The sequence below is a fragment of the Crocodylus porosus genome, unplaced genomic scaffold, assembly GCF_001723895.1.
Source record: "Crocodylus porosus isolate Cpor-Errol unplaced genomic scaffold, CroPor_comp1, whole genome shotgun sequence".
Lineage (NCBI taxonomy): Eukaryota > Metazoa > Chordata > Crocodylia > Crocodylidae > Crocodylus > Crocodylus porosus.
This window is the reverse complement of record NW_017728907.1, coordinates 3,322,551-3,341,827: the sequence shown is the minus strand read 5'-3', so window position 1 is coordinate 3,341,827 and position 19,277 is coordinate 3,322,551. Positions and strand designations below refer to the sequence as shown.

General features: G+C 40.3%; 1 protein-coding gene across 5 annotated transcripts in view; it reads left to right on the top strand.

Moving 5' to 3' along the window:
- The first annotated feature begins 361 nt into the window (after nucleotides 1-361).
- The window catches only part of AKNAD1 (AKNA domain containing 1), a 23,103-nt gene continuing 4,187 nt past the window's right edge, over nucleotides 362-19,277 (top strand). The window contains exons 1-17 of one of the 5 annotated variants that reach the window (XM_019530665.1): nucleotides 363-589; nucleotides 2,102-3,321; nucleotides 4,364-4,423; nucleotides 4,887-4,938; nucleotides 5,176-5,327; nucleotides 5,442-5,495; nucleotides 6,180-6,313; nucleotides 8,873-9,041; nucleotides 9,654-9,826; nucleotides 10,198-10,300; nucleotides 13,901-14,007; nucleotides 14,654-14,742; nucleotides 14,864-15,005; nucleotides 15,492-15,604; nucleotides 16,814-16,918; nucleotides 17,012-17,116; nucleotides 17,911-18,000. In XM_019530665.1, coding sequence (XP_019386210.1) covers nucleotides 2,173-3,321; nucleotides 4,364-4,423; nucleotides 4,887-4,938; nucleotides 5,176-5,327; nucleotides 5,442-5,495; nucleotides 6,180-6,313; nucleotides 8,873-9,041; nucleotides 9,654-9,826; nucleotides 10,198-10,300; nucleotides 13,901-14,007; nucleotides 14,654-14,742; nucleotides 14,864-15,005; nucleotides 15,492-15,604; nucleotides 16,814-16,918; nucleotides 17,012-17,116; nucleotides 17,911-18,000 — 2,797 coding nt within the window. In that variant the 5' untranslated portion in view covers nucleotides 363-589; nucleotides 2,102-2,172. Of the gene's footprint in view, nucleotides 590-2,101; nucleotides 3,322-4,363; nucleotides 4,424-4,886; nucleotides 4,939-5,175; nucleotides 5,328-5,441; nucleotides 5,496-6,179; nucleotides 6,314-8,872; nucleotides 9,042-9,653; nucleotides 9,827-10,197; nucleotides 10,301-13,900; nucleotides 14,008-14,653; nucleotides 14,743-14,863; nucleotides 15,006-15,491; nucleotides 15,605-16,813; nucleotides 16,947-17,011; nucleotides 17,117-17,910; nucleotides 18,001-19,277 lie in introns of those variants that run through there. The other 4 variants (XM_019530666.1, XM_019530669.1, XM_019530667.1 and 1 more) reach the window with 4 other exon arrangements.

The following is a 19,277-nucleotide window of genomic DNA, read 5'->3' as shown; positions in this document are numbered from 1 at the left end:
GCCCCGCCCCCCGCGCCCAGCGCTTCGAACCCGCCAATCCCCGGCGCGCTGCTCGCCGCGGTTCTCACAGCCGGGGGATCCACCTCCCCTGCGCCGGGGTCAAGTCGACCAACGTCTCCCTGAGCCACCCCCCTGGCTGCGCTCTGCGCATGCGTCGAATGTCTTTCCCTGACTGCCGAGGGGAGTGGTCTAACTCCCGTCCCGGAAACCGGCATCATTCGCTCTGGCCAATAGGAGCGCGGGGCGGAGGGTGAACGGGGGTGGGGCCAGGTCTCCCTTAGGGGCGGTAGGAGTAGCTGAGGCACAGCTCTGACAGTTTCGGGGTAGGAGTGCGGTCCCGGCCCCGCGCTGCAGCCGCCAGCAGGGGCGGGATGGGGCGGCGGTGCCGGGTTACAGCGGGTGTAACCAGAGGCAGCCCCAGCGTAACCCGGCACCGCGGTTGCTGGAGCGAGGGCAGGGGCAGCTCGGCTGCGGGGTGGGGGGTGAGGCGCCAGTCGTGCGCGGGGAAAGCAGGACGAGCCGCGGGGATAGCGGTAGGGGCCCGGGCCGCTCGGCGCAGCCTCCCCGCTGCCTCGAGAGAAGCTGGGAAGTAAGTTGGTGCCTGGCCTGACACACAAAAGCGGGGGGGAGGGAGGGCTGGCGCGGAGTAAGGGAGAGAAATTAAGCCACCCGCCGCATGGCACTGCCGTGTCCCCTTTGTAGCTGTCGCTCCCCCCCACACTTATCTCTCCCTTCTTGCGTTTGCTCGAGAAAAGGGCTAACAGCAGCTCCAGAATGACTCCGGGGTGCGGCAGGGAGACATGCACCTGCTTTGCGTCCCCGTACCCTGCTGGACACAGCCTGGAGGACTTTCCTACCACAGCATCAAAACAGCGCTCACCGGGACGGAACAGGTCCCTGTGTTGCTAGGTGCTGCATGCAGATGGCTAGGAAAATTCTTTGCTTCAAAGCATAAAATTGAAGTCAGTGGTGAAACTGAGCATCTCTTTTGAAAATCCCTCCTAAAATGCTTGGAACCAATACTGCAAAAAACAGGGCTTGATGGGTGAATTTTGCCCTTATTTTGCCTATTCCATCATTTGTCAAGTTTGCTAAGTTGGGACGTGGCATATTCCCAGAATCCTTTTAAAAGTATTGGCAGAGAGTAAACCTCTCAGAGTTAGAACATGTGATTATCAAAAGCTGAAGTAGCTCCTGTCTCCATTTCTTTCTAGTGCCCCAACTCATTTCTTTCTGTCTCTGTTCATGGGTGTACAGTGTCCTTTGGCACTCCATAAATAACAATACTTACAGAGATGAAAATAATAGTATAAAGTATAAATGAAATTAAAAAGGCTTTTTATTTCATACAAATTAGAAAAGCTTTTTTTTTTTTTTTTTACCAATGACAAACCACTCTGCATCCATAGGAGTTTAACAGTAATTCAGAATGTAATTGTTTCAGTATTTCTCTGTATCCTTTCTCCGGTCCAGGTTCTGTCTGCCTTTGCTAACAAGGAGCAATTTAAAGATGGCTACTTCTCCTCCAAAGACTTGCAGGGTAGAGGCAGAGAGGGGAGGCCTGAGTAGAAGCCTGCCTACACAAGCTCTAAGCCACCCAGTGAATCCTAAACATTAGGGAAATCCTCAGCCGGCTGGTTAAGCTGCTTTTATGCTTATGGACAGGAATTAGTCCTTTGTATAGGAAAAACACAGATCAATGTTATTCTTGCCTAGATCTTGTTAAATATAAAGTAGCTTTATAAACATTATGTACTATTCCTGGCCCCATTACCAAGTTAGTCTGTTTTGATTCGATTTGTAAATGCTAGGGCTGGATTAATTAACAAGGTCCAACTAACTTGGTGCTGTAGGGTATAGGTCTGATTCTCCTCTTTTCCCACTGATTTGATTTTTGTTTAAATTATATTGAATTCAGCACAGTTGATCCAGTTTTGTACCTGAGTAAAAGAGAATTGGGCTCCTCATGTGTATGTCTCCCACTAAAGACTACTGGCAATTTGTATGGAGATATACTACAGGCTGTGATCTAAAATGTATGCTTTGCCTAGGTATGGTTCTAATGTACATAAAGACCATCCTAACTTCTCATATTTTACAGAATCTGATACATGCAGTAATACAAAAGCTGACGCGAAATGTACATGAAAGCTGACAGTCAGTGAAATTCTTATGGCATATTATCAAAGTGGACCAACCAGGAAGGGTAGAAGCAGGCAATCTGACTGGATGAAAAACTCAACAAATAACATAGTCTTAGACAAGTGTGACTATTCTGGGGATGCAACTGATGAGGAGCAAGAAGACTTACCTTATGATGGAGACTTGGAAAGAACCTACAAACACATCAGTGATTCAGATAACTTGAAGGATTGTACACTTATCGAAAAGAAATCTGATAATTGTTTACAGTTAACCTATTCTGAAGTTAGCAACCATGTAAAAGAGACAAATTATAAAATGCAACAGGTACCTCAAGAAAAGGTGTTTCCTTACCATCCACCTGCTACAAGGGCAAATGGAATTAAAATTGAAATGACAAGAGATGCTTTAGTGAGTGGAACATCTTTTGAGAAGGAATTAACGGTTGGAGTGTTCAGTAGCCCAGTTAGAAATGAACGTTTCGCCAACTCAAAAATTTCTGACGTTCTTTTGCGTCATTTTTCCAAAGAAGAGTTATTGAGTACAAACCGTTTAATTGATTGTGAGACTATCCCAGAGACCTCTCTTACTGAAAGTGTTGATGACGCTATCCTGAATAAAATGAGGATTTCAGAATGCACTAAGCCCACTTTACTAGCAGAAGCACAGGCAAAGTCCTTTGAAGAAAATAATTTCATAAAGCAAGAAAAAATATTTGAAGCTGTTTACAAAGATAACAGTCTACTAGATGAAAATAAATGTGTTATAGAAAAGGGAGCTGCTTCTCATTTTGATGAGGGAGAGCATATACAGAAGAATTCCCAATCATTTACTGGGACTGAGGATACAAACAGTTTTCAAAACACAAGAAAAGAGCATGTATATCAAAAAAGTCTGTTTGAGAAAACAGTGTCATCCCATGAGTTTAAATATGGCCAAGGCCAAGTTCATTATTGTCTTCCTGACGTTTCTAAAGTTGCTTCAAAAGTTAAAATACCAAAAGGAAATAACAATAATAAATCAATTCCCATAATAAAAAACCCCAAACCCTCCCCCAATTCGCTTGTGAAATCATCAGTTGTGAAAGATGTTTTAGAAACTATGAATGATTTTGATTCTAGTGAAGTAAAGATTCAAGAAAAGGAAATGCGTATTCCTGAACTAGGGCAACAGCTAGAGGTAAACGAGATCTTTTCAGATAGCTGGCTAGGATTTCATAAAATATTAATGTCAGTGGAAATTAAGTGCAGCATTCTACAAAGCTTAACACAAGTCATTCTTTATGCAAACAGTCCTCCAGTAGCCAGCAATTCTATTAATTTAAGAATTAATTGCGTGAGTAAAGAGTTTCAGGACTGGGCTTTTAGGCTATAGCTTTAATTAAAAGAAACCTTTTATAAGATTACAGAATATCTCTGTGATTCATAATTTAAATGTTTCCTGTTAAAGTGCTGTGAAACTGGTTATAGTCAGTTTAATTTTTTGATTCCCAAATCTTCACAAAATATTGTGTTTCTAACTCCCACTAGTGTTGCTCTGCCTCTGGCCTGTGCAACTGTGTTATCCAGCCCATGGCCACAGGTCTGGAAATTTTGCAGCAGGGGAGCAGTGGCAGCATTTATTGCTGCTTCTCTACTGCCAAACTCCTGGGCCTGTGGGGAACCCCACAGGCTGGATGATATGGCTCTGTATTCTAGATGTATGCCAGTATGCAGTTTCAGTCTGTGGCCTAGCAGTATTGGGCTGACACTGCCAGATTTGGGGTGCAGGATCTGGCTTGCAAACTGGCCCTGTACCATTCACCAAGCTCACAGGGCTGGAAGGCTGAATACCACTGGGATAGTAGATTTACATTTTTAGGATTTAAAACAATCATTAAAAGTATATGTTAATAGTGTGCCTGATCTTGATTCTATGTCAGCCATTGGTGGTTTGGTTGTTGCCCCTTTAACTCCCCAAACCTTTTTTGTGATGACCTTTATTGACTTACTGTGGGTCCCTTTTTAAATTACTTAGTCCAGTATTTTAGGATTTCCTTTATTATTGTAAACAGCAGTTCATTTAAAGGTCACTTTTCATAAGCAGCATCTGTCTTTGGGACTACTCATGCATAAATCTGGTCTTCTTTTCTTTGAAGGATTAGTACCTTAGTGTATAACTGTATTAAATACGTATTGCAGCACAGTAATAACTGTTTCCCTTTACTTTGGATGAATGCAAGATGCTGAGAAAACAGGCCGAAACTCAGAATCATATTGATCATCTGAGATTTGATTATAAGGTAAATCTATCAGAATATTATAAAACTGAATACATTTTTCAAGAGACTTTTAGTATCTTATTTTTTTCTCTAAGAGTGATAGGAAGTGCACAGTCTACTAAACAACTTACCACTTACTACTCTTCTTGTTTGTACATATTCTTTGGAGACATGTTTGGCAACATAAGAGATTTAGGTGTTTAACACTGTACAATGGGAGTAGCAAATAATGTCTCATAAATGTACCACATGATTACCACTTAGATTTGTATTCTGCTCTATGAATATGGATATTTTAAATGCAAAAACCTGATACGTCTCAATATGTTAATTAAAGAAAATACCTTTCGTACATTGCTTGTTTCTAATTAACCGTTCTTAATTAATTTCTGCACAGATATACAGTATTAAAACAGTTTTCAAGTTTATTTATATAGAAAGTCATTCTTATTTTTTTAAAGACCTTTTTATATATTCTTAACAGAGATATCCTCCTGCAGAGTCTCCTAGTTCAAACTTTGCCATTCACTCAGGAGGTAAGGGGATATTTTCTGAAGTATCTATATTTAATTCTATAGCTATTCTGCACAACCTATACTTGGTTTGTCCTAAGTAGCTTTGTAAGTGGTTGAATTTATGTTGGTTTTGCAAATAACATAGGTTCTTCATTTTACATGGGTATGGCTGATTTATGTTTATGTTACGTAATCAGGGAAGCTTTATCTGGAAATTTCAACTGATACTTTTCCCTCTATTTGTATGATGTTATGTAGGATTACAGTCTGGGAGAATTATCACACCATTACCATCACCTGGTGCAGCAGGAGAAATACATTGTTTAAATCTTAACTTGTTGCAAAAAACAACAGAAGGAGAAAAGATGTCTCAAATGCTAAAGGAACAAACAGAACAACTGAGAGCTGAAGTAATATATATGAAAGAGTTTTATTAAAAGTCTGTTTGATGCTGATGCTCACATATTTAGTTGCTTAGAAAGTCTGCAATTATATATATTAAAGTTACCAATTTTCTATTGAAGGTTGAAGATTTTTATAAATGTGTAACACAGGCCCCATCTTCACAAGATCGTCTGGTAAATTCACATTTTTAATGTTTTTCAGTTATTTGAAATGTGCTTTAAATGGCATTAGATTTATAAGAGTATGGTAACTTCACTTTTTCATTAAGTCATATTATATTGGTAATGAAACATGTTTTGCTGTATCCCTGGAAAAATTACTGTAGTATAAAAAATGCCAAGATCAAACTTTGAATTTTCATTAAGTATTTACATTCCCTAAACCGATTGTGCTCAACCTCTGGTCCATGGAGCTGTCATCCACCCTATGGGGCTCCCTGTGAGTCTGGAAATTTGATGGCAGAGTTGCGGCAATTAATGCTGCCATCTCTCACCCTGCAAATCAACTCCAGATGCTGACCCTGCACATAAAATCAGGCCCAGGGATCAACCCCAGACCACTCATTTGCCCCACAGCCCAGAGAGCTGAGCATCACTGCTCTAAATTATTACAAAAATCTCAACCTGAAACTGTTTATGAAGACCCTTAGTCAAATTGTTATGGAAGTTATTGGAAATTTTGTCTGAGCAAGACCTCATGAGTAGATAGGGCAACTTCTGCCCATAAGAAGCTTTTGGTGAAATCAGTAGTGAAACTATTTTGTTCAGTAGTAATATAATTAGGCTTATAATTAGATCAATACAAATACACATTGGTAAATAAGTAATTTAAAAATAAATTACCTTTTACTTGTTAAGGTGTTAAAGCAATTAAAGGGATACCTTGATGCATTGGAACGGAAATACGTAGCCACTAGAGAGGAACATCGTGGTTTACAGCTACAGAATTACAAGCACAACCCCATAAGTGTGGGCGAGTTTGATCCTGACAGGTCAGAGATATGGCTACTAAACAGTACGTGTACTTGTTTGTGTTCCCATTATCTAAGCATCTTATAAACATTAATTAGTTTACTCTTGCAAAATTCTTGTCAAGTAAAGATGTATTGTCCTTGTTTTATGTATGAGAAAGTGAGTATGGCTAAATGATTTGGCAAAGTTATGAACATGTTAGAGTGATGTTATAGCATGATGGTCCAGGAAACGTGTAAGAGGCACGAATTTATTAGCATGGTATCTTTTATTGGACCAATTGCATAGTTGGGATAGAGTTAGACAGTCTTTTGAATGCAAGACATTCTGCATCAGATTAAGACTATGTTGCATTCAGAAACTTGTCTAATTCTATTCAAGCTATGTAATTGGTCCAATAAAAGATACCACAGTAAGAAATCCATGCCTCTTAGCAAAGTTACATATGGACTCTGTAGCAGAAATGGAAACTGACACCTGATCTCCTGAGTCTCTGATCTCTGTATTACGCTTATAATATGAACCCTCTCTGAGAGAGAGAATTCCAACCTTTAAAACTGGGAAATTATGCTTATCGATTGCTATAAAGTGCTTTGAGACCTACTATAATTGCTTTTTTAAACACAATCAGATCTCAAATCACTTAAACATACCATATTTACCTGTATCTAACACAGCTTTGATTTCAACATGACCTCCCCGCAAAAAAATTAGATTCAGTACACGGAAATTTTCTTTGTATAGAACCTAATTAGTGGAAGGTTGCCTTAAATTCATCCCCCCAGTGCTGTGGTTTGGAAAGCACCGGCTCCCTGTGACTGCCCTCTATGTGTCCGCCTGCTGCCTGCCCTTGCCTCTTGTTACCTGGCCCCTCTGCCTGCCCCACCAGCCCTTGTCCCTTGTGCCTGCCCCCAACCCTGTCCCTCTGCCTCTTGTCCCTCCCACAAGCAATACCTTCCTCCCCATACTCCCTCCTCCTCCCCCATTTACTTTTTGCTCCAGCTCTGGGGCAATCAGCAGCAGCCCAGCTTTGGAGAAGTAACAGCAGCTCCTAGTTGGACCAGGTTCAGGTTGGAGGACCTAGAGTTTGAGCAAAAGCTAATGGGGGAGTGGCAGCTGGAGTGGGGGGAGCACAGGGTGGGGGGCAGACTGTAGGTGGGAGTAGGGGACGGGGTTGCAGGCACAGCCATGGGACACAATGGATGGGGGAACAGGCTGCAGGTCCTGTCCCCCATCCTGGAGTCTACCCCAGTGTGCCCCCTCCCCACCAAAGGAGTCATTCCAGCCCAGGGCAGGTAAGGGCTCAGCTCTGTCTTCAGCACTAAGCCAAAGTGCAAGCTGAGCTGCCACCTGCCCTGGGCCAGTACTCAAATCCAAGAAGTTTTTTTTCCCTTCTGTGTTGTTTGGAGGGAAATCTCATTTTGCCTTTGAGTAAATATGGTATTTATGTATTGCTCAACATTGTTGTGAGTGGCTCCTATGTATCTTGCTGCCCGTGGGAATTTTTGGTTCTGACTTAAGCACTAGCCTCTACCTTCAGTCTATATAAAGGACGTAAGGGATTATCAGAAGTGAGCACGTTTATCAGATTGCTACCTAAACTGGCCAGGAGTGAAGGGATTAGATATCTAAGTGTACACCTAGATGACACATGGAGAAAGGCACTTCCCAGTGCATTGGATGCTCTGCTACAAGCTGTTTCCTGGAGTTAAGCTATTAAAACATACCCTAACAGATAAAATCCTGTTTGCCTTGTGCTATGCTCAGTACTTCTCTAATACTAGCCCTAGTTTTTATACCACTTCAGACATTCTACTGCCCCTCTGTTTATCAGTGGCCTCTGACCCTCCTGATGCAAGGGTTAGCAGATAAAAGGTGCTTAGTGTGCTCCAAGAGTGATTACAGGATTGAGTCCAGTGATGAACCATGCATCTTTTGAAAACAGCAGAACTTTAGTTTGAACTAGGACTTTGAGCTACTTGTGTTGGTGTTGTTCCACACTTAACCGGAGCAGCTTTGCAACCACTGCTAGACAAAAACTTTTGGTGCCAATGGAGTCAGCCTACAGCTGAGCTGAACTTCCGAAACTGTCAGTAGTGCCAAAATGGTGTACTTCAGTACTTAAAGAGGCAGATAGGTTTCTAAATGCCTTTATAGATCTCAGCCCAAACTTTTTGTGGCTAAAATTTAGTTTAGTTTAGAAAGGTAATGGCAAATTGCAGTGCTTAATTCTATGCTGGAAAGAAGTCTGTCAAAATACATTATTAAATAACTTTATTTATATCCTAGTCAAAACTTTTCAATATTCAGAATACAACTATGCTGTATTTAATATGCTAAGAAATTGATAATACCTTATGTGTCCTAGTTATAATTAATGTATTACTTGTATTAGAGACACAGTATAATTAATATGTTTATTCAAGTACTTTAGAAGATTTAATTAAATATACTTTGAGTTATGTTTTTGTTTTATAGATGGTGACTACTTTCTTTTCACCTTGGTAGTTCAGTGAAGAATAAAAACAGTTTATTGAAGTGGTGATTATAATATTTTGTGTTTTGTATTTTGGGTTTAGAAAGGTGGAGGGAGAAATATTTAGGCTTGGAATGCTGCTTGAAGATGTGCAAGAGAAAATGGATGATAACTTGTGCAGTCAATGTCCCTCCTCCCTGATAAGGCTTCCAACATCTCCTTCAGTCTCTGCCTGTGAATCCGTGGTTTCATCTTGTTCTGTTCTTCCTGAGGTAACTCCTAAGTCTTGCAATTTAGGGACCAGATTCTTTTTTCAGTTACACAGGGACAAAACCCATTATCTTCAAGGGGTTCCAGAAATGTGTATAGTGGAACTAATTATCTGAGTCTTTTAATTATCTCATTAGTCATGTTGTTGAAAATCTAAATGTGACTACAGCTTTGGTGAAACTAACTCTAGTGGAAAAGAAATGACATGCTTTCAGATTCACAAAAAGTTAAAACTTTTGAAAATGTGGAAGTTTTTCTCTTTGCAATTTGTTACAATTTAATTGAGAAAACATATGAAAATAAAGACTCTGCTTGCACAAGATTCACAAAAATCACAGTTTCCTTGCAACTATGGTAGCATTTTGACTTGGATTATAAAATTGTAAAGAAATGCAACTGCTTCCCATAGTTCCACATTTAACCAAATAATAGATCACTAAATGCTTTCAAACTATGCTAATCACTTTTAATGCCATCTGAATTTAAGAGTCCTCCTCTGAAACTTAAAGGGTAGAACTATTGAGTATATAATGAGTCACTAGAGACTGTATAAACAAAATATGTGGGCATGTACTGTAATTTTTAAGGTGTCTATAAACTGGTTACTTTGACAGAGTGAATTAGTCTCAAGCATTAGTGATCCTCCAGGAAGGAAAGCTACTGAAGTGAACTTCCTTGATAACAAGAAGGATGAGAGCACAAAAAAAAGTTGGGCAACTGAGGTGACCCTAGAGAAAAACTGTCTGCTTTCTTTATATAATGACAGTTGGGATCCTTTCACTCAAGTGTAAGTATACATTTATGGGGTGAGGCTTGATCAAGTATCCCCTGAATTGAGAAGACTCATTTGGGATGTCAGATGACACAACCAGAAGTCTTAATTATCATCATAGAAATTCCAGATTGAAAATACTTACTGTTTGAGCTATTTCAACTATAGTAGCAGGGCAAGATTATGTATTATAGTCGTTTTGCAGTAGTTTGCATTATAGAAGAGATGTCAGTATTCAAAGCAACTGCCGTTGTCATTATCAAACAGATCAGCAAAGGCTCTATCTACCACATTACCTCCTGGTTCTCTGAAACAGGAGGACTTAATGATATTACTGATGTTACAAAAAACAATGTTTTTAAAGTGAAATTTGTTTTTCCCCCTAGTCAGTTAAGATTACGAGAGAGAGATGCATCTGCCTATGAAAAAGATACTCAGCCTCTGGAAGAAGCCAGATTACTAGCAAATAAGAACTCTTCAGATGTAATGGTACACGGTCTACTTCTATGACTAAGTGAATATTTTCTGGATTGAGCATGACTATTTTATGCAAGGCGTAACTTAAGTAGATGATATTTAATTGTCCCAGTGTTATGGCAGTTTGGCTGTTATTGTCCTGAGGTAGTCCGTTATATCACAACATTGCCATACTGACTGCTAAGTAAGACAATTCAACCTGAAGAGCAGATTTTCTGAGAGTTTTGCTGTCTGAGATTGTGAAACAAACATGATGTGTGGGTGTAGTTTCCCTGGGGGAAAAAAAGTGTTTGCTTATGTCATAACCAGCTTTCTCTGGTGGTTTGGTGTTCAAGGAGAAAGCACACAAAAGACTGCTTAGTTTTAAATGGGATTATTTGGGCCATTTGTTAAAGTCTTTGATTGAAAAAACATTATCCCATGGCAGATCTTTTGAAAGTTACTCTAAAAGTCATTTCACCTCTTGTGTTCTTATGTAAGCAATAGATATTATGTACAAATGTGGTGCAGTCATAGAATCATAGAAAGTTAGGGTCTGAAGGAGCTTCAGGGTCATCTAATACAACCCCCTGCTCAAAGCAGGACCATCTCCTAACTAGATCATTCAGCAAGGGTTTTGTTGAGCCAGGCCTTAAAAAAACCTCCAAGGCTGGGGAGATTCGACCACTTTTCTAGGTAACCCGTTTCGGTGCTTCACCACTCTCCCAGTGAGAGAGGTTTTTTCCTAATATCTAACCTAAACTTCCCTCGCTACAACTTGAGACCATTGTTCCTTTTTCTGTCATCTGGCACCACTGAGAGAAATCTAGCTCCATCCTCTTTGGAACCATCCTTCAGGTAGTTAAAGCCTGCTATTAAATCCCCCCTCAGTCTTCTCTTCTGCAAACTAAATCAGCCCAATTCTCTCAGCTTCTCATAAGTCATGTGTCCCAGCCCCCTAACCATTTTAATTGCCCTCCACTGGACTCTCTCCAACTTGTCCACATCCCATCTATAAATGGGGTGCAGGGGTGCAAAACTGGATACAGTACTCCAGATGTGGCCTGACCAGTGCAGAAGAGAGGAATAATTACTTCCAATGATCTGCTGGCAACACTCCTACTAATGCAGCCCAGAATGCTATTAGCCTTCTTGGCAACAAGAACATACTGTTGACTCATATTCAGCTTACTATCCACTGGAGCCCCCAGGTCCTTTTCTGCAGAGCTGCTGCTTAGCCAGTTGACCTCCAGCCTGTATTGGTGTGTGGGACTCTTCTATCCTAAGTGCAGGACTTTGCACTTGTCCTTGTTGAACCTCCTGAGCTTGCTTTTGGCCCAGTCCTCCAATTTGTCTAGGTCACTCTGAATCCTAGCCCTACTCTCCAACCTATCTACTACATCCCCAGGTTGGTGTCATCTGCAGACTTGCTGAGGGTGCACTCCATCCCATCTTTCAGATAGTTAATAAAAATACTGAACAAAACTGGCCCCAGGACTGACCCCTAGGGCACTCCACTTGATACCAGCTGGTCCTCAAGCCACTGATCACTACCCGTTGAGCCTGATGATCCAGCCAGCTTTCTATGCACCCGACAGTCTATTCATCTAACCCATACTTCCTCAGTTTGCTTGCAAGAAGGCTTTGGGAGACGGTATCAAAAAGCTTGCTAAAGTCGACATATATCACGTCCATTGCTTTCCCTGCATCCGCAGAATCAGTCGCCTCATCATAGAAGGCAGTCAGGTTGGTCAGGCATGACTAGCCCTTGGAGGAAAAGAAAGTGATCAGAAGCAGTCAGCATGGATTCACCAAGTGCTTTGAAATGGATTTCTTGAGGACCTGCTTCATGGTTTTTCCAGGGACAGAGGTGAGGCTGACTGGCCTGTAGTTTCTTTTATCTTCCTCCTTCCCCTTCTTAAAGATGAGCACTATATTTGTGCTTTTCCAATCATCTGGAACCTCCCCCAATCACTGTGAGCTTTCAGAGACAATGGCCAGTGGTTCTGCAGTCACATCAGCCAACTCCCCCAGTCACATTGCATTTGGCCCCATGGACTTGTACATGTCCAGCTTTTTTAAGTACTCCATAACCTGTTCTTTCACTGCCCTGCTCACCTTCTCCTCAACCTGTGCTGCCTAGGGCAGTAATCTGGGAGCTGACCTTGCCCGTGAAGACCAAGATAAAAAAAAGGCATCGAGTACTTAAGCCTTTTCTTCCTCATTTATCCCCAAGTTGCCTCCCACATTCAGTTAGAGACCCACTTTCCCTGACCTTCCTCTTGTTGGTAACATAATTGTAGCAACTCTTCATGTCCCTAGTTAGCTGCAACTCCAATTGTGCTTTGGCCTGATTTCATCCCTGCTTGACTGAGCAATACTAATACTCCTCCCTAGTCGTCATCCCACCCATCAGTTCTCTGAGGGAGTCAAAGTCTGCTTTTCTGAAATCCAGGGTCCATATTCTGCTGCTCTTTCTTCTTTTTGTCAGGATCTTGAACTCAATCATCTGGTGGTCACTGCTGCCCAAGTTGCCACTTCTACATCCCTCATCCCCCAACAATCTTCTGTGTTTATGAGTGCAGGTGAAGAAAAGCATGGCTCCAACACACTCCAAAAACTTCCTGCATTTCCTGTGCACTGCTATATTGCCCTCCATGAGAACCATGGCCTGTGATCTGAAAACTTCTGCTAGTTGTCTGAAGAAAGCCTTATCTACCTCATCCTCCTGGTCTGGTGGTCTATAGCAGACACCCACCACAGCATCACCCTTGTTGCTCTCCCCTCTAGCCTTAACCTAGAGACTTTGAACAGGCCTATATCCTGTTTCATACTGGAACTCTGAACAATCATACAGCTCTTCTACATACACAGCAACTCCTCTTCTCAGTTTGTACCCATCCATGACAGTGCTCCAGTCATGCAAGCTATCCTACCAAGTCTGTTTATTCCAATTGCATTGTAGTTCCTTGACTGTGCAAGGGCTTCCAATTCTTCCTACTTGTCTGTACACAAGCGCACAAAGCTTGGGAAACACTAGAGGTAAGTAGCCAATTGCCACACTGTCTCAGGAAGAATAGGAGGCCTTGCCTGTTGCCCCCTCCTCCTTATGCTTCTTCCAGGTGTCCCACTTACCTCAGGGCTTTGGTCTTCATCCCCCAGTGAACCTATTTTAAAGCCCCCCTCACTAGGTTAGCGAGCCTGTCTGCAAAGATGCTCTTTCCTCTCTTCATCAGGTGGATCCCATCTCTTCCTAGCAGTCCTACCAGTTGTTCTTGAAACAACATCCCATGGTTTAAGTAGAATCCCTGCTGGTGCCACCACCTGCACACCCATGCATTGATCTGCCAGTTGTGTCTACTCCTACCAGGGAGCTTCCTCTTGACCAGAAGGACAGAGGAGAACACCAAATGTGCCCTTGTCCCCTTCACTTTTTCATCCAGAGCCCTTTTACATAAGCCAGAATTGTGAGTACGTGGTAAAACAAATTGAAGGTAACTGACAGCATGAAAAAGTATTGCTGAAGCCACAGAAAGATATTGAAATAAATAAATGTTGCTTACATTATACTTGAGATGAACACAACAGTGCAGATAATTATGTCTTAAGTACTATGTGTTCTTTGTGATGCAGCAATACTTCCTTACACCTGAGGCAGAAAATGGGGTTAGAGGGCTAGAACTTCATAGGCAGCCTATGTTAAGTTACAACCATACTACTGATCAAGGAAAAACTGAAAGGTAAGTAAGCACTTTATGTATTTTACCAATTGCAAATATTCCTAAATGCTTGTGCATATTCATAGGTAATTATTTATACTCCAAATGTGTTTGTACAGTGACTATCTGAAATTTAAGTAGTTGCAATGGCCTCATCTTACAGTAAAAGTGGTTGCTTTTGAGTATACAGGAGCCAAAGGGAGGAGCTGGTAGCAAAAATATCATCATCCTGATGCACAGGCAGTTAATCACATTCAGTGAAATTCTGATGTTAATGAAAAAACATTAAAACTCTCACCTACAACAGAGACATGATTTCACTCAGTAAATTGCTTCCTAGTCCAGGAGAGCTATCCAAGGCTTAAATTCCACTTGCATATTACTGTAAAGGGCATAAGTAAATCATAGGTTTTCTGTGGGCCCTCTGCACAGAAATAAATTCATTCCATGGTTGTTAAGTCATGAATTATTTCATTATTTAAAAATATTTAAAACAAAATCCAACATTTAATAGAAGCCAAAGGACTTATTCTAGTAATAACAAATCAAAGGGAAAAGAGCCAGGTATGTATAGTTATATAGAACTGAGCTGAATACTTGATGTCTCTTACTTGTAGAAATTCTCTCATGAAATCTGGTTTCATTTATTCAGCAGTTTAAATTTTAGGCAAATGAAATCTCCATCTAAAGCCAAGCTTTTGAATGCGTATAATATGGAACACAACACTGTTCATCTAGAAGTGCTGCAAGAGCAAGGTAGGAGCAAGAGCAAAAGGCTGTCAGGTTTTTTTTTTTTCCAGGTTATTCAGTGAATTTTATCATTTCATAATTCTGGTAAAAGTTACCCACTATTCAATTAATTTTTCTATCGCTTCAGGAAATTTAGTTCATCCCTCAAATCACTGTTTTCATAAAATAGTGGAAAACTGTCCAGATGAATGTGATAATATCATACATCCCAGATTGAAAACACAAGTGTCAAATAAGGCAAGCAGAATACCTTGCTCTTATGTTAAGAAGTGAGTATAAACTGAATATAATCTCTTAAGCAATACAACAAGTTAAGAACATTAAAAATGCTGTGAGTTGGTTAAGGGACTGATTACTTAAACTGTTCCTGGTCATCTTACCATTATTTGTGTGTACTTGTCTAGGGCAAAGGCATGCCCAGATGCATGTGTTTCTGCTCAAACATTTATGTGCTTTGCTAACAAGAAAAGGATTACTCATTTTTAAAAAGTTAAGCTGAATCAGATCTTATTGCCATGACTCATGCTGCAATTAACAGCTTAGATTTTTTTTGTTTAGTTATTATTACTCAAACTCCTAGGTTTCATCTTGTCCTTCAAAGCTCAGTAATCTTGTTTAGGCACATTTCCTTTATGAATCAAACTGTTTTTCCTAAACGAATAAGTTAGAAAATGTTAAATGTACATCTTATTATCCATAAAGGTTTTTATCTATTTGTTAAAATCTAATCCTTGTACTGTTTTTAAAATATACAGAAGAAAGAACATGGAGAATAGAAAAACTGATGGCAGAGAGTCAGTAAGCAGACAGCATTCAGCCTTCATTCAGGAAAAAGCAATGGATTTAGATTTATCAGATACTAATCTGAGTAAGTAGCAATGGCACAGTGTCCAGAACTGTGTAATATTGGTTCCTTGTAAGATGAATAGTTACTGTAACATTAACAAGGTCTGCAGAATATGAAGACATGTTTGTGTACCTTTTAAACTCAACACTCACTAGAATGACATTTTTGCATGAACTTCCAACACTGCAACTGCAACATTTCCAGAATTAAGATACTGATATGCACACACAAGTCTTTGTACACATGCATGCAGATTTTTATACACATTCACAACTGTGCTCACACATTCCCAGAGCATGTTTAAAAGATATTGTGGACTTCTTTCAAACTTAACTGGTTAGGCTGTTAAACTGAACAGGTTTTAAATGATCATTTGTAGGGTAGAGGCTTTTTATAAGAAACCTCAGTTCATTATGCCATTCATTGTCCTACTTGGGGTTGGGAGCATATTGATCCCTCATATCCCACCTTAGCAGTATAGCTCCATTGGACCCACACCATCAGAGACCACCCTGTCTCAGAGTAAGGCAGATGCCATATCTGTCAGTAGTTTAGTTAAGACTGGCATTGGAGTCAGGACAACAGGTGTTTATTTCTGCTGTCAAGTACTACTCTTTGAGAGTACTCTTGTGGCTCGAGTGGTTTTTGGGGCCAGTCTCAGTTCTGAGCATGTGGGCGTCCTGTTTCTCTGAATTACCTTTGATATTTATTTCTCTGTGATGTCTATATAGAGATTATATAGAAGTGCTGGTACTTCTATGGGTAGTACTGTTATGTGAATGAGTTAGAATAAGGCGTTATCTTATTACATTTTCTTTCATAGTCCTCTTCATTTTCAGTGGTTCTACAAAGTGCTCCAATACTTAGCAATTTAAAATATTAAAACACAAAAACCACATACCCCAAATCTGACTTCAGTAGGACTGCCTGCTGGAAGAAGGCTCTTTTTGCCCAACACCTGAGATTTGTCAAAATGGGAACTGAATGCAGATTTTTCAAGGATGTCTTTTGTGTCTTCAGGGAAGTCGCTTAATATGAGGAGGCTCAATTCTCTATCTAGAAAATGGATCTACTTCGTACATATGAAGAATATTAAGAAAAGAAATTTGTTACATGATAGTGTGATCTGATCAGATGCTGGTAGAAGCCATAGGGATACATAGACTAGGTAATGCAGCATGTTATCTGTAACTTTATTTTAGGCACCTTCTGATACAACTTTTGATTTAGGCAGTGATTCAGAAGACATCTCATACTGTGCTTCTTATGATAATTCACCAAGTGATGACTTTATGGAACAGCAGACTAAAAGTTATAAGCCACACCAAACCAAAGGTACACATGATGTCAAAACTACTAAAAGGTTTGTATGAAAACTTTGTTTATTGTGTAATTTTTTTTTACAATTATAACATTTCTTATTTTCAGGTTTCAGATGCAACACAGGAAGCAGAGATTGGTTTAAATGTAGGAGCCGCAAAGAATCTATTCAGTCCTGTGCCACGTGCAGAAACAAAAATATCAGCTCACCTTGTGAGTATAGCGTGTTACTGATAAGACTACTATCCACAAGCAAAGCTTTATGTATTACGGCCTATATCTGTAATGGCAAAAGGAAAACCTCAGCTTCCATATAAACAGTTGGAGTCGTATTAGTGCCAATGGTCAAGTTGGCTTGACTAATTCAGTATAGTATAGATCTTTCAGGGAAAGATTGTGAAATCCACCTTTACATAAATAGTTGCTTGTCCTCTGGAAAGTCCTTATGTAAACCTATGGTCATGAAATATGCATACATTGAGTGTATCCCACAAGCAGTTCAACTCATGAGTACAGTGCGACTAAATATATTGCAATAAAGCAGAATCCCTTTTCAGGTCACACAAGTGCTTCCTAGTCTAAGCAACAGACCCTAGAGACTCACTTTTTTTGGGTCAGTTACAGTAGTCTCTTCGTGAAACAGGATGGCACCATGTTTTCTACCAACATGTTTAAAATATTGAAATCTTAGGTATCACTATGCCAACTACCACTTGCTCTTGGGCCACTGCAGAGTTCTATGAAAATAAACTAATTTTTTTTTTTATTTCAGCTTCTGCCACTGTCCTGTATGATTTTCAACAAGTCAGACAGCCTGATTATTTTCAGAAATGTTGATCACTCAAAGCAATCTTAAAATCTCTCACTCTGGCTTATGTTTCTCAGGGAGGAATACTTGGATAAAAGTACCAATATTTTGAAATATAAAATGCTGTGCAAGTGATACATAGAATTAATGCATTTGTTATGATTATGCTGTGCTGTCATTAATTTCCTTTTGCCCTCAGCATCATTACAGTCCAGGGATTGGAGTACAAATATATGCATCCATTGTCAAAGAAATGAAAGCACCCACGAATCTATCAAAGATACTACTGGTAAATAATACCACTGACTTAATTGCATTACAATGTTTGGTGTACAGTCTACACAGTAAAAGCACCAACTTTTAAGAGAGATTTTGTGTAGACAGTATATTGAAGTGTACAATACTAAACTGAAATCTAATCAAGGAATGGTTTTGTCTAGGAGAAGGCAAGGGAGAGAGAGCTCAGCGTTTTGAAACATTGTTGGTTGGACAACACAGAAGCAAGCATTGTTACTGGCATGTTTAAAAATGCATCTAGAAAATGGGCTTTATATTTTTATGAAGGATTCTGTGCGCTTCAAAAACTGTGTTCATAGAATGCCACTTTGATTGGTCACCAGGCCATTTTGTTTTTACTAATTACAGGAAAAGCTTTGTTATTTGCACCCATAGGGAATGGGGGGTGCCGGATAACAAAATATGCTGGTTAATAGAGGCCCCAACGGGCGTTTTTGCCTGTTTGGGCTGCCGCCCGTCCTGCCACACCTGAGGGACAAGGTGGCGGGCCCCACGCAGGCTGTTATGCCCTGGGGGCTCAGCAGCGCAGGCTGCTTTGCCCTGAGCTGTGGGAACTTGGCGAAACCGGAAGTGCCACAGTGGGCACTTCCAGTTTCGTTGTTACCTTACAAGCTGGCGTGCCGGCTTGTAAGGTGCTGGTTAAGGCAGCTTTTACTGTATTAAGGAATATCAGTCAAGAATAGTCTTGAAGTGTTTTCCACTTTCTGTCTTGTTATCCAAATATTAGGCACTTTACTAACTTAATACCTGAAATATGGTATTTCCTTTTCATTTACCTGCAATAGTTGGAGGACCTCTGGAATCTCTTTAATAGCCTCTTTTCTATGACTAGTAAAGACACTGGTCAGACTTCCACAGTTTATAAACCCCACAAATAATAATGGAGGGAAAAGGATTAATGAAAAAGACTAATTAAAAGAGCACAGGAAGAACAAAATATATTATGGCTAGACACAATTTGGGCTTTTAAGAAAAACAGCAATGATTTCAAGAGTCCCAACATCTTGAATTAGCAGATAAATCTTTTTCTAGGTATTTTTGTTGGTATTTAGTAATTCTATGGGTAAAGCAGAGGAGATGCTTTTTGCACTGCTCCCCATGACTGATTAGAAAAACCTTTTAGTTTAATAAATGTTATATCACAGAACAACCCCCAAAGCAGAGGCTGTAGGATAGCACTTAAAAAAACACCTATCACTGGTTTTACCAAGTGAAATACTAACTGTACAACGCTGCAAGAGACACAGTTGGGTCGGGGGGGGGGGGGGG